Source organism: Condylura cristata, unplaced genomic scaffold (assembly GCF_000260355.1).
Source record: "Condylura cristata isolate star-nosed mole 26May11 unplaced genomic scaffold, ConCri1.0 scaffold00031, whole genome shotgun sequence".
Classification (NCBI taxonomy): Eukaryota; Metazoa; Chordata; class Mammalia; order Eulipotyphla; family Talpidae; genus Condylura; species Condylura cristata.
In genome coordinates this window covers 14,943,781-14,958,301 of record NW_004567132.1, presented here as the reverse complement: position 1 = coordinate 14,958,301, position 14,521 = coordinate 14,943,781, and the positions used below count along the sequence as shown (strand labels likewise).

Genomic DNA, 14,521 nt, shown 5'->3' with positions numbered 1-14,521 from the left:
TTGATCATGCTCTTCCAATTAAATGAATTTCGTTAGATGATGGTACTGTTTCATGCTACTGCTCTGTTGCTCAGGCACAGTCCATTGCTCCCTGCTGCCTGGAGGATGAAATCCAATCTCTCTTCCTGGCACAGAAGCCTCTCCCTAAACATCCTCTCCTCCTCCACTGGTTTTCGCTTCCTGGCCTTTGCAAATGTCATTTTCCCCAGTCCTATTTCTCTCTGCACATCTCAGCCATCACTCATAGCCCTCTCCAACTCGGCCCTTCTTTCTTGCTTCTAGCTATGTGATTAACTTCCTGAGGGCAGGGGCAGCAGGCAGAAACTGGGTCTCAGCCAGATGGCACGGCCGTCCTCACCAGACCCAGAGCAGAACCGGGAAGCAACTCTCCTGCAGACACCTCACTGATGGGGACATTCCCCACAAGCCTTTCTGGAGTGACCACCAACTCCTCCCTATCGGCAGGTGGCTCAGTACCAGAAACTCAGTAGGCGCCAGTCAGTAGGCTCCTGGAAGCACCTGTGAACTCAGTGTTGTCCCTTCAGCTGCTGGGTGATGGACAGGTTTGAGGAAGGGGGATCCCTGCAGAGCCCAGGTAGCCAGGACAGCAGGGGCTCAGGACAGGGTATGTGATCACAGCCTCTCTCACTCCTTGACCCAGGAGCCTCCCCCCATTCAGATGAGGCCACAGCTTTCTCCTGCTCTCCTGGGAAGCTGCCTGGACAGTGGCCCTCAGAAGACAGACAGGGTCAGAGGAGGTGGCATGCCACAGGAAGAGACATGGTCCTGTCAGCCTTCATCACCACCTGCACCAACTTCTGCTCAGTCCCATGGCCCAGCCCTCTCCTGGCCCTCCTGCCCCAAAGGTACCGGGCCATGAGTTCTTCCCCAGGGACAGCCTCCAGTTGTTCATTTCCCCATGGAGTCTGCTTTTCCTTCTGAGGAAAGCCCAGGCCTGAACTTTCCACTGCCCACTGATTCCCACTACCTGGTAGGGTGTCCTAAAAAACATCACCTTCCCCCACCTCCTGGTCACCACCCCTTCCAAAGTGCCTGACACCCAACATGCCAATATTTTCTGGAAACTTCTTGACAATCTTGCCCCTCCCCTTTTGTCACATTGCTGCTCCCAGCCCAGGCCAGGCCTCTTTGCCACATATTCCACTGGCTGACACAATCACTCTCTCCCAATAGCATCCCACCTCCTCATTCTCAAAGGTTGTTCTCTGCCCATCACTGCCCTGGCCTATCACTGCCCTGGCCCCCCGGTCTCACGCTCCTTTCTCCTCCTCCTTGTCCTGCCCATCCTCCCTTCTTTTCCCTTCACCCAGGCTATATGGAATAGCCCAGTTGGGTGGTGGCTTCTCCCAACACCTAATCCTACATTTCCTTCAGGGCCTGAGTCTTCCCCACAGTCTCCCCTCACAGTTCAGATCACAGTTTTCTCTCCCTCCTGGGAACCTTCTAGATCGGTCCTGTCCAAGACTATAGCTACTAGCTACCTGTGGCCATTTCAATTTAAAATTTAATTAAAACTAAATAAAGTTGTAACCCCAGCTTGTGCAGCCACACTCCAGCCATCAGTGGCCTCGGGCGGCAAGTGCTTCCACCCCAGACAGCACAACTAGCGAGAATTTCCACTGGTGCAGGATGTTTGGCTGGGCAGCTCTGTTGAGGGGACCCTCCCCGATTGTGGCTCTGTTGTCAGCAAGCCATGTGGCACTCGGGGACACGCATCTCACGAGACGGTTCCCTGCTCTGTCACACGAGAGGGTTCCCACGTACACTGGGAACCCCAAGTAAAGGGGCCACTCCACCCAGTATGCAAGCACTTGATAAATGTCTGTGGAGCCAACCCAGCTCTCTGATGGGGAGAGGGGACGGGCCTGGGAGCTTCTCAGCATGTCAGAGGCAGAGAAAATCCCAGCTCCTAACCCTCAGCCAAGCACCCTCTCCAGACCTGCCCTCTCTCTAAGGAAGGCACCGCACATGTGCTAGCAATCCGTTTTTAATTACTCTAAAGTAGTTTTAACCACTCCAGAGCCTGGAGGGTCAGGGGCGAGGCCATCAGGCCCAGTCTCTGGGAGCCCCCATCTGGTGGGGCACCCAGTCGTCACAGTAGCATCAACCAGTGGACTCCAGGAGAGGGTGGCATTGAGGTGAGCAGACTCACGTAGGTGTCATGGTCATACAGTTCCACCACGATGCAGGGCGGCTGCTCGGCGACACTGGCTGGCTCACCGAAGATCTCGATCTCATAGAAGATGAGGGTCTGGTCCCAGGTTGGGTTCAAGGTGTTCTTCACCACCACTGTCTTCTGGCTCTGGTGCAGGAAGGAGACGATCGCATAGGGATCTGCGTGGGCCGGGTGCCAGGAAGAGAGACAGGATACAGCAGAGCCATGAGAGTTGCCTGCGAGGAGCCACAGGACCTTCCAGCAGCATGGAGGCTGCAACTTGGGAGCCACCATGGTCAGGCTGGAGCCCGTTTCCCCGGGAGCTCGCTCCACCCTCTATCAAACCAGTTTGTGGGCCCCTTGGGGAAATGGAGCTGGAGTGTGGGCCAGGAGATCCAGGGAGTGTGCCCTGCTGGGCTCCTTTCTCGGGCTGGCTGCTGGGGAAGGTCCAGCTGATGGAAGGAGTGCAGGAATCATTCATTCACTCATTCACTCATTCATCCAACAAAAGCATTTACTGGGTGCCTCCTGCATGCCAGGAGGTGCTAGGTGATGAGACTAATGGAACAAAACAATAATAATGCGAGCAAATATAAAATTTGTCATTTTGACTAGTGCTTTGAAAAATAGCTACAACGTGCAATGACGTTTAGGAGGGAGGGAGGGAGCATAGAGCAGCCACCAGTGAGCCGCCCGACTGGCATGCCTGGGTGTACGTTTCAGCAAGCACTGCTCTGGCTACCACACAGAATGCACAGAAAGGGCAGAAGTGGATACCGGAAGTATGATCATGAGGCTACTCGTACAGTCCAGGTGGAGGTGGCCATGGCTTAGACAGGCACAGGGTACTGAAGTAGAAGCACAAGGACTCAAGATCTACTAGCATCGGATGGTGCCACAAGAGCCAGAAAGCCCCCACATTTCTCTACTGCACCAGACTCTTTCCCTGCCTGCCAGGTCCAGTCACACTGGCTTGAGACCCACCCACTAATTATTCCCTCTGTTCAGACCCACAGGGAAGTTGGAGTCACTAGAGAAGATTCTCAGGCAGTGATTCTCAAATGTGAGCACCAACAATCTCATCTGGAAGGCTGACGCAGACTGAAACTCTGATTCATCGGGCCTGGGATGGGGCCTGAGAACTTGCATACCTTAAATGCACATTGCCGATGCGCCTTTCAGGTCAGACTTTGGAAACTCATACAGGAGAAAGTACTACAAGACTGAATGCACGTAATCTTGAAGAGACACAGAGGGCCTAGAGAGAGGACTCCTCCAACATCTCCCATTAGGACTTCGGTGTAGGGACAGAGTGCACTTTGCCATGGCTTTGTCATGCTCAAAGCGTCAGATAATGAGCGCACATGGCCAGAAGAGTCTGGGGATGCAGGAAGCTGGCAGCTGGGTGCCAGAGCCCTGGGAAGGCTGAGCCCAAATGCCCAAACACATGCTCTAGACCCTTGACCCCAGCTCCAACCTGCAGTGCCTTGCAGCCTCTGAGCCTTGTAGTATAGACCTAGTGGGCCCTCTGATCCCCAGGTGACCTCAACAGAGCCTCAATCCTGAGATGCCCAACTGTGATCCTGGGTCTTGGATGCAGAGACATAACTTCCCCACAAAAGGAGGCAGTGAGTCAGGCTCCTTGGCTACAAAGAAGCCGAGTGGCACACATGGCCACTAAGAAGGAGTGGCTGAGTGAGCACAGATGAGGTGGGAGGGCTGGAGTGGGCCATGGAGGTAGCAGGGGTCAAGACTGGCTGTCACCCAAGGATGAGCGGGGGGGGGGGGGGGCCTACGTTAGGAGGCAGATGCTATTAGCAATTGCTGGCAAAATAATGCCTGGCTATTAAAAGACAGCCACGAGCTCATCGGCCTTCACAAATGGAGTCAGTCCTGAAAAGGCTTCCTGCAGGAAACTGGTTTTGAGCCTGATTCCGGGAGTAGAAGAGAGTAATGAGAGGACCTTGGCAGGGGAAGGGCAGGGAGACATGTCCATCATACCTCAACACCCCCACCTGGTGAGAGTTTCCCTGGCACGGGGCTCCCCCTTCCGTGCACCAGCCCTGGCACGGCTGGCCCCAAGCCCTTCCCCTCCCGCCTCTGGCAGGGCCCAGCGGCGTCTGTGCGTTTAATGAAACCGTCTGGCTGTGATACCATCAGCTCCAAGCTCGGCAGAGAACCTCTCCCTGGTTCCAGTAAGGGAAAGAGGGCGCGTTCCGATAAATAAAACCATATTAGAGAGCCCGCAAAAAAGCCCCTTTTGTTCCCACCCCCCGTGCTTCCCAAAGCTTTATTTTTATAAGCGCGCGGGCCCCAGACCGACCGCGTTTACACAAAGATCACAATTGCACATTGTAGCGGCTGTGCACGCTGTATTGGTGTTGGCAGCACCCCCACGCTGGCCCCCGAGCAGGCCGTCTCCTTCCAGCAGCCCCATCGGCTCAGGCAATGAGCTCAGTGCTGGGTGGGGGGGCGGGGAGGGGGTGGCTTTCAAACAAAAATCACCCAGACCCACACACACACCCCGCCTGCCCATGGGAGGAAAAAACACACAACAAAGGCATTGTAAAGAGCAGGCCTGGAGGCCCCGGGCCTCAGACACTGGGCTACTGTGTGCTGGGGCCTGGCCTCTTCCCCCACGGGGCCCAGCCCCTCCAGGAAAAAAAGAAACAAGGAGCAGGGAGGTTGCTGAGGCAAGGTGGTCAGGGAAGGGAAGCCAGACAGATGCACAGACACCTCCCGCTTCCAGGAAGGCCAAGAGGAGGGGAAGGCAGTTTCCCAGGAGCAGTGGGAGGCGCGTGAGGGGCTGAAGCTTCCCCGTCCAGTCATGCCCGCCCAGGGCTCTCTCCAGAGCCACTCCCACCAGAGAGAGGCAGCACCAGCCCTCAGGTGCCTTCACCTGCCAAGCCTTGGGAGCACCCTCCGGAACTGGCTCAGCGAGTGCCTGGGCTGGGGGTCGGTGGCAACCTCTGGCTCCGTGAGGAGCTCCAGCCAGAACACACAGGGGCCTGCAGGCGCCATCACCCAGAGAGAGCCGTGGGCCTGCCACCAGGCCCCATGCAGGTGATGCTTTGGCTGGACGCGGAGCCCTGCTCCCAAGCTGTCTGGGAGGAACTCTGCGGCTCGGGCCTTAAGAGGTCCAGGAAGGACGCTTCTGCCTTTACAGTGCACCAAGCTTTCCTCGCGCCACGTCCTCGTCGGCCCTCTAGGGTGGCACTCAGGGCAGGCAGCCTCATCCCACTTGACAGAACTGAGACATTTGCCCCAGGAAGTATCACCAGCCCGTGTGCACACGTGGCCAGAACTGGTCCCCCAACTCCCAACCCTGTGCTCTTTCTCCCATGGCATGGCCAGGGGGAAAGGCCCCTAAGAGAGGCTGGAGTAAATCACAGGTAATTGAAGCAATGCAATGAAAACTATAATAACCATGATAGCTTGCCTATGAAATTAAGAAAAACTATTTAGAATGATAAAACCCGGTGTTGGCAAGTGTTTGATGAAATGGGTACTCTCCTTTATGGAAGCTGGAAGCAATTCAGCAAGCTTTCAGGAAAGCAACTGGGCAATGTGCCCTGGAAAACATAAAACTGTTTATAACATTTCCCATATTTTGGTGAATCATCCAAATTAACCAAAAAGCTATACATACAAAGATGCTCGCTCTCACATGATCCGTAATACATCACCCATTCAATACACAGTGACCAACTGACTCGCATGTGGCAGCTCAGCACGGGCTCACGTGAGGTTGGTGAATGAGACGTGATGCAGGCTCTGAGGAGCAGAACCGCTGGTAGCGAACGGAAACTCGAGAACGGAAACTCAAGACACACAGCACAAGACGACGGCAAGGCGCTGGCTGGGGCCCGACTGAGCCTTCTCGGAGGGAGTCTCCTAGCCTGACCCTCAAGAATGGGCAGGCGCCAAGGCAGAGCCAGGGCAAGGGGGTGCTCCAGACCCCCCAGTGGGGCACTAGCAAAGGCACCAAAGCACACAGCAACTGGGGACGGAGCAACCGGTTGTCACTGAGCAGAAGAAGGGAAAACCCAGGGCCACGGGGGCGAGGAGGCAGAAGGAGAAAAGGCAGATCACGAATGTTCTTAGATTCATGACGGGCAGTCTGGCTGTACCCTGTGGATCAGTGTTCCCCAAAACGCATTCTTCCAAACGTGAGTTCTTTGGGGGAGCTAATGAGCTCTTAAACAAGTTAAACAGGCTCTTTCCTGCAGCCACCTCAGAGCCTCTCAATGCCGCTGGGCATTGTAAATCTCTAAGTGCTCAGTGTTTCCCAGTCTCTCTTGCTCAGGAACCCTTCTTAAGTGGAGCATTTCACAAGCCTCCCATGCACTTTGGAAAACAGATCCTTAAGCTCACAGAGAGTATTCTCCCAGCCAGAGCCAAGCTTAACACAAAACTGCTTCAAAAGAAGGGGTGGACATGATCAGAATCCAGACACAGGAAGCCCCAAAACAAGAACCCACCACCCTCACCCAGAGCAAAATCTGGATCTGGGGAAGAAGTAAAGTGTCACCAGTTCCCACAGAGGGGAACTCAGTGGGCAGTAAGACTTCCCAGGTCCACTGTGGCCCAGCCTGGGCAGGCAGCGACAGCCCCAGGACCACCCAGCTGGAACAGAGTTTGCCTTCCCCAGAGCCATGAGCCCAGCAGAGAAGACACAGGGGCTTCTCTTACTGATGGACACCTGGCCCCTAGACGAATAACTTGACATCTGGTCTACTCCCCAACCGGCCCTCCTCTGCCTGGTTATAGCTAAGTCAGAGCCCTGAGCAGTCACCCAGGGGACTCTCAAAGAGACCAGGCCCACCCCCTGCAATGCAGCGAACTTTGAACAAAGCTGCCCCCGGGTCCTCTGTCTTGGTGGCGGCTCTGCAAACTCCCTCAAACCATCAGCTGGGGAAGGGGAGAGCGTAACTCATTCCTTGGAGAACAGTTGAGCAAAGCAGCCAGCTTCCTCCCTGATTCCCTTGGCAAAATACCAGTCTACGATGCAGCGCAACTCAGTGCAGACTGCTCTTTGGGGACACGACACTGCCCACCAGGCCTAGTGGGAGGACATGTGATTTCCAATCCTCTCCAGTCTTATCTTTTCCTTTCCAAGTAAACCAGGGCATGCTCCAGAGGTTTGCCAGCAGCGCAAGGCCAAGCCAGTATCAAAGAGCAGTCATTTGCATTAAACATCATTGACATTTTTATGCCTAATCACTACACTGGCCACACACACTCATAACCACACCAGCACACGTCTCGTAGGTCCTTCCAGAGCTCCAGAGAACTGATGCAAGCCGTGCACTCAAACCCACCTGAGGCGAAATCCTCAGGCAGCTCACAGCAGCACCCCGCAAGCCGCCTCCCTGATGGAGTTACTACTAGTCAACAAGTCTTTCTTGGGCCATTCCTGAGTGTTCCCCTCAACCCATCAGCCGGGACGCGGCCACAGCAGCTCCGGCTTGCGGGCAGCCCCAAGGCTCACCACAAAGGGGACAAGTGGGTAGGGCACAGGCCCTGCAGGCCCACCCTTCGCTGTGGGGAGGCCTGGGGGGGCGACAGGGCAGAGCCAGCAGGGAGCTTTCCGAGGAGACCCTCCCTCCCCAGACATGCAGCCGGCGGGCGGAAGATGGTAGTTGCGACAGACTGTGCCGACCCAGCCCTGGCCCAGACACTCCGGCTTCACACATGAGTTGCCTCTGAGAACTGCCAGTCAGTGGCCATGCACGGCCTCCAGCCGCCAGCCACCCCAAGGTCAGTTCCAGGGGAGAAACTGCTTTGGTTTAGGGTTTGGGAGTGAAAATAAACACTCTGAGTTTTATAGGTTCGCTCGTGTTGGCTGCTGTTTTCCTTTCCAGCAGCTGCTCAATCAGGCCTTTCATTCAGAAGCCAGTGGCCTCTGAGGAAGCCCTGGGCAGTGCCCTCAAAGCTCAAGGGATGTTTATTTGGAGGGGGGGTGGAGCCGGGATGGAAAGTGTGACGTGTTTGCAGGCCAGCACCAGCAACCCTGCCTGCCGTGCCCAGCCGTGCGGCCAGCTCCCTGCAGGGTCCCCGCCTGCCCAACCCACAGAGGGCAAGGGTCCTCCCACCTGGCCACCCACCCCACACACACCCACCGCCACTTGTACTTGCACTGCCATCCCTCCCGCCCTCCCAGAGCAAGAGGAAGCCAGACTGAGAAGGAACCCACTTCTTTTTTCTCTCAAGTTCTAATCTTCGGGAAGCAACCTGGCAGAGTTTCCCAGGACGCTGCGGCTGCCGCTGTCTGACCGACCAGTGGATCCCTGCGTGCTGGCCTTGCAGAGGTCCTCAGGGCCCCAGCCCAAGCCCTGTGCTGCATGTGCAGGGCTGGAGAACCACTCCCCGGTCAGAAAGGAGTTTCAGGGGAGCAAAGCTAGTGAAAAGCAGGAACCAAGTAGCCCCCAACATCTAGAGAGGGGCCAGGAGGCAGGACAGGTGGTGGCCAAAAACTGTAGCATATTCTGACTACAGAACAATACTCCCACAGAGTTCAGTTCTACCCGCTGAATAGTAAGCATCTGGAGCATGGTCTGTCCCTTGTTGGCTATTGTAACTTAAGCAACTCCATTGATCTATCTAAGTCTCCATTTCTTCATCTGTAAAGTGGCGCTATTAAATACCTACTTCACAGGGGAGCATAAGGGTTACATGAAATAATGTCAGTGAAGCGCTAGGATGAGCATTCAGCGAGCCTTTAGATGCTGGGTGCTGCGGGTTCACGGTCAGAAAAGGCCCCTGCCTGGGCCAGCAGAGCCAGGGAGGGAGGGAGGCGGCCGAGGTAGACAGCAATTGGTCTGTGCAGGGGGTGCGGACTCTGAGGCGCTGAAAAGCGAAGAGGAACAGCCAGCAGAGCAACCAGTCAGAGGTCTCCTGGGGTAGGTCATAAAGGATGCACAGGCGTTCAGTGAGTTAAAAGTAGAGGAAATGAGGGAAGGCTGAGCATGAGGATCAGGAAAATGGAAGAAGATAACAGAGCCTGAGAGCTGGTGGGGAGACAGCCAGCAGGCAGTGGGGAAGGAGTAAGAAATGCAACTGGGAAAGTCGCCAGAGGTCAGATCACAAAGGCGTCCTCTGCCGAGCTGAAACATTGGGATTTATCTCAGTGTCAGCATTTGAAATGGGGGTGTGGGGGGGGACATACCCAGCTCTGTGTGCGAGGGACATGTATGAGCCGGCAGGGAGGCCAGGAGATGACCAAGCATCCAGATACGAGGAGGCAAGGTCTGTGTGCAATAGTAGCCGTGGCACTGATGAGGAGGGGACATCTCTGGGGCAGACTCAGCTGCCAGCATCAGCAGAAGTGAGTGGCATGGTTGCCATGACAGATAATAGTTACGTGCTGATGTGATGCTGGGACCAAGGTGGGAGATGCAGAGGAGCCCTGGGAGGGGCGGAAGGTGGACGGAAGGGTCTGCAAGGAGGCGCATTTGGACAGGACAAACAAAAGTGTCTCTGAGGCATCCGGGGTTAAGTACCTTAACATAAGGCTAAGTACCATATGGCTGGACATAGGGTTCCCGGGAACTAAAAGATCTGGAGGGCTCCCCAACACAAGTGGTCGCTGAACTGGGGGCTCAGCGGAACCCAGTGCCCAGAGAAAAAGACACAGATATGACTATTAGGAACCTCAGCTTTTGAAGGAGAACCTTTGGAGGAGGCCGCAGCAGACCCAGGAGCAAGGGGGTCAACCAAGAGGGGCTTTCAGGAGGGGGGACGGTAAAGCCACACCTTGTAGAGGAGTCAGACCACCTGACAACCTCCATCGCTGCCCAACCCCCATTCACACACACAGGAGAGCAGCTGCTCTGGCCATGGACCTCATGGTTGAGGTCAGACAACTCGCTTCCCAGCTCTCAGCCCAGGCTCCCTGCCTTCTCCCACACACCAGAAAAAGAGTCCTTGTCCATGGCAGGCAGGTCCCGGGCCTGGTAGATGTAGCAGCGTAGATGGTAGCGGTTCCCGTCTGCGAAGGAGAAACAGAGACACCGTGAGGGGTCAGAGAGTGGGGCCAGCAGGAAAGGGGGTGTCTATCCCAAGGAAGGGCACTAGGCAGAGGGGGCTGAACAACAAAGGTGACGCATATCACCCTGCAGGAGTGAGCCACACACGGGAGCAATCATATCCAGCTCCACGGTGGAGACTTGGGTGATGTGCCCTGTGAGAGCTGGGGTGAAAGGAAGGTGAGGAGAAGAGAAGGAGCAGCCAAATCAGTGGTGGAGCCTGCCAGAGTGCACAGGGCTTTGAGAGGCTGATTTCAAGCTTAGAGCTGATGCGCACACACACACCACAGACAGAGTTCTCCACAGCCTCCACGTTTACACCTGACCATACAACCCCGCACCAGTAGAAACGCAGAGGTACCCACCCACCCACACCAGCCCCATAGATACCCCCACATGTCACTTACAGTCAAAGATGCAAGAAATCGTGGGTCTGTTCACGCCAAAGCTCAAGGTGGAGACAGACATGGAATCTTCACTCCTGTCGTCCACCATGCCGCCCTAGAGACACAGAGCAGGTCACAGCAGCGTCAGGCCCCAGAGGGAGGGGTCGTGGGGCTGCTGGCCCAAGGCTCGGACCCCTGCATCAAAAGACCTCTAGATGAGGCCGCTCGGCTGCCAAACACCCGTCAGCCTCTGATCGCACTCAGGGGCGCTCACCCTCTCCTGAAGCATCCCCAGACTCCAGTGTGAGGTCCAGAGGGAAAAATCTACTCTAGTGGAGACCTGACAAGCTGGAGTGGAATTTTGAGTTGGTGAAATCAAGAGGTTAGGGTTTGAGAAAAGGAAGGGCTCTGAGAGGCTCTCCCGGGAGAAACCCATGGAATCTGCCCATGGGGGTGAGTTAAGAGGAATTGCATCTCTTTCCACTCCGTGCATCTAGAGACAGAGCTGATGCCAGGGGCAGGCAGGCCCTCTGCCGACCTGGGCCCTCAGCCCTGGAAAAGGTTAGACTGCCTGTTTCACGTCTCACTGTGCAGATGGGAGAGGGCCCGGCTGAGGCCTGAGCTACATATGGTCTGGCCAGGGAGGCAGGATGGTCCACGCACAGCTCCCTGCCATTACTGGCTGTGTGACTGCGAGCAGTTGCTTAACTTCTGGGGCAGTGTCTCAGCCTCCAGCTGCCCATGTGTGCACTGTGCGTGAGGTGAGACGGGCGATCCCCTCACCTGTCCTCATTAGCGCTACCTCCCACCTGAGCCAGAAACCACTTTTCCTCTGCCAGAAGCCAGCTGCTCCCGCACATTACTCTTGCCATTGCTCCCTCTGCCTCACCACAGCCCCTCGTGTTTTGCATGGTTTAAAGGACTCTGGAACCCAGCAGGGGGCTCTGAGGCCCCGCAGGGATCAAGGCCCTCATGAGAACAGGAAATACAAGCTCCCAGAGTTGGCTTTCTGTGACATCAAGCCCCCCAATCTCCCCTGGTCAGCACCCCAGCAGAGGGGCTGGGTTTGCTGGACAGCAGGTCTGTGCCATCTGCTCCCTATGTAGTCACTCAGATTTCTCCAAGTCCCCCCGCCTCGCCCCTGACCCCCACACCAATGACTTGTCTCATCTTCCCCATCCAATGGCAGGACTTACTTTCCCCAACCCTCAAATCGGGGAGGTCACACTCCCCAGGGCCAGACCAGGCTCACACTTGCTCCCAACACAAACTCAAGCTGTCCCCCAGAAGTGTAGTTGAGCACCCCAGTCCTCCCTGCCCTCAGGCCAACTCAGGACACCCAGAGAAAGCCTGCACACTCTGGGTCAACCATGAAAGGCATCCTAAAGGTAGACCAAGCCTCCCTCCGCTCCTCCTTCTTGCAAAGGAGCCCATAAAACACACAGGAAGGACAGACTCATCCGCTCGCCCAGGAGACTCCCTGAGGTCTGGCACTGCCCCCTCTCTTTGGCAACAACTCCAGCACACTTCCAGAACTAGACTATCTGGATTCCAATTCCCTACCATTTACTGGCGGTGTGATTGCAAGCAGTTGTTTAACCTCTCTGAACCGGTCGCTCTCAATTTAAGATAATTCCATAATACCAAGCTCAGAGAATAACTAATTAGGCAGGAAATAAAGGATATGACATTTATAGCACACCACCTGGCACATACATAATAAATGCTCAGTAACTGTCTGCTGTGAATGGTCTTATGATGAGAGAAATAAGGCGCAGGTGGGGCTGGGAGGCTGAGGAGGGTCACAGCTAGTCAGTGAGCGACTGTGCTCAGCGGTGGCATCCACCACCCCATACTTGCTCAAAATCATTCCAGGAGCTAGAAAAGTGGACATTTCAGTGAGGAGCCACATCCTTAGACAGAAATCAAAATTCAATCCATCAAACAAGCAATCTCACTCTCGCTCCCCTCCCCCCACCCCCCTCACCTCCCCCACCTACACACACACACGGGCATCATGACGAAGAGGACTGTCACACTGCAGACAGGGAGGGACCCAAAGGTCAGCACAGCTGAGAGCCTCCCTCCGGGGCAGGTGCAGTCCCGGGCGTCCTGGGTTCTCACCAGGAGAGGCGCGGCCAGGCCTGGCGTCCTGCAGGAGCGCGTGTGCTGGTGTCCTGCAGGAGCGCGGGCCAAGCCCAGCAGCTAATGACTGAGAAGCGCCCCTCCCAATTGTGGGGCCTGTGAGGCCGCAAACAGGGCTAGACCTGCGAGTGGGGGCCCATCAGGCCACTGCAGGCACAGGGGTGAGACACAGGGACGCCAAGGAAAGCAGGTGAAGACGCTGGAATCAGGGCTTGGCCAGCCCGGGTGCAACAGTGCGTAGCCCATGCAGCAAGGTGCACATAGGTGGGGGTTGGGGTGGGATCCCAGGACCTGCAGCCCCTCCACGTCAGCTGGAGCCCACACATGTGCTCCCCACCCCTCCAGCCAGGATGCTGGGTGAGCGCAAGGAGGGAGGCGGCCTCTGGTTGCCGCAGGCCCCATAATTCCTTCTCCACCTCCCTGCTGCCTGCAGGGACCTCCCTGCTTGCCGAGGGCTGCCAGTGAACGTCCCCGCTCACCTCCCCTCTCACCTCCCGTCAGCACCACTCCCACCGAAAGGCCCCTGTCTAGAGCTCTGGCAGCACTTTCTGGGTCTCTGTCCAAGAGCAGGGCCGCCCGCCTGCGATCAGAAGCGGTGTCTCCCTCCTTGGGATTTCCGTGGAGTCTGGGGCCAGGTACTTGAGGCCTAGCTCAGAGGCTGCAGGGCGGGCCCTGCGCTGAATACCGGTTCTTCAGAGGGGAAAAGCAGCCTTCCCTCTGGGAATGTTCCTCACACTGGCTGGACTCTGCCAATCTGCCTCCTTGGGAGGGGCCGTGGCCACCCCAATACCCAGCTGCCTACTCAAGGAGAGAGACGAGGGCCCCTAGGAAGGAACTGGGAGGACCAGGAAGGTCACACACATAGTGCAGGACAGAGGTCACCCCCTAGCTGTCGGCCCTCCCAGAGGACCCTGGGCCAGTGGCCACCCTGGTTTCCACCCAGGACAGAATTCCACCCACACAGCTGGCCAACATCTTTACATCCTCTCCCCACTGACCCCCTAGGGCATTTGGCTCTGCACCCTCACTTAAGACTCTGGGAACAAAGGGGAACCTGGCTGTGGCTTCTGAACTGAGTCTCCTGCAATGAGGACCCTCGCCAACACCCACACGCCTCCTTGCCTCCATGTTGGAACCAACTGGACTGAGTCCTCTGAGGATCCCTCTCTGGACCGCAGTCCCCTGTGTGTCATCCTCTCTGCATAGTCTTTCTGTCCCCCCCCTCCCCCAGCATCCAGGCCCATACTCAGCAAGGATGAGGGACCCCCCTGTGGGCTCCCATCCCACCACTAATTTCTCCCTCACGGCATCTGCCATGTGATACCTGTTTACCTGTCTGCCCCTCCCACGGAGCTCTACGGGGTTCCCACCACGCCCCAGCATCTGCTTCAAAACTGCTTCCAGCAGGTGCTCAAAAATAATTGGAAAATGCGCGAACGTTCGAATGAATGAGCACATACCCCGAGTAAGAACAACAGCGTGAGCTTTGAGAAGGGCTGATGACAAAGGCCAGCCCTGACTCCCGGATCAGGGGATCAATGTATATATTAACACAGATAATCCAACATCACACTTTCTTTGCTGTGAAGTATATTTTGGTTTCACTTGTGGACATGCAGGGCTCACACTAGGGAATTTCTCTCAAAACAAACAATGATGCCTCATAAAAACCTGATTTGGAAGCTTCTGGAAAGCATCTCCCTCCTTTCAGTCCTTCCCTCTGACATTCTGCCATGTTCACTGAACACCTGCTTTGTGCCAGATCTTTCCTAAATTCAAGTTGCCCA

At 56.0% G+C, this 14,521-nt stretch overlaps 1 protein-coding gene across 15 annotated transcripts in view; it reads right to left on the bottom strand.

The window, feature by feature from the left end:
* The window catches only part of DYSF (dysferlin), a 196,220-nt gene that overhangs the window by 79,025 nt on the left and 102,674 nt on the right, over window positions 1–14,521 (bottom strand). For all 15 annotated transcript variants that reach the window (XM_004691507.2, XM_004691505.2, XM_004691513.2 and 12 more), the window contains 3 exons: window positions 10,611–10,704; window positions 10,089–10,166; window positions 2,174–2,355 (listed from right to left, as the gene is read on the bottom strand). In XM_004691507.2, the coding sequence (XP_004691564.1) occupies window positions 2,174–2,355; window positions 10,089–10,166; window positions 10,611–10,704 (354 nt within the window). The remainder of the gene's footprint in view (window positions 1–2,173; window positions 2,356–10,088; window positions 10,167–10,610; window positions 10,705–14,521) is intronic.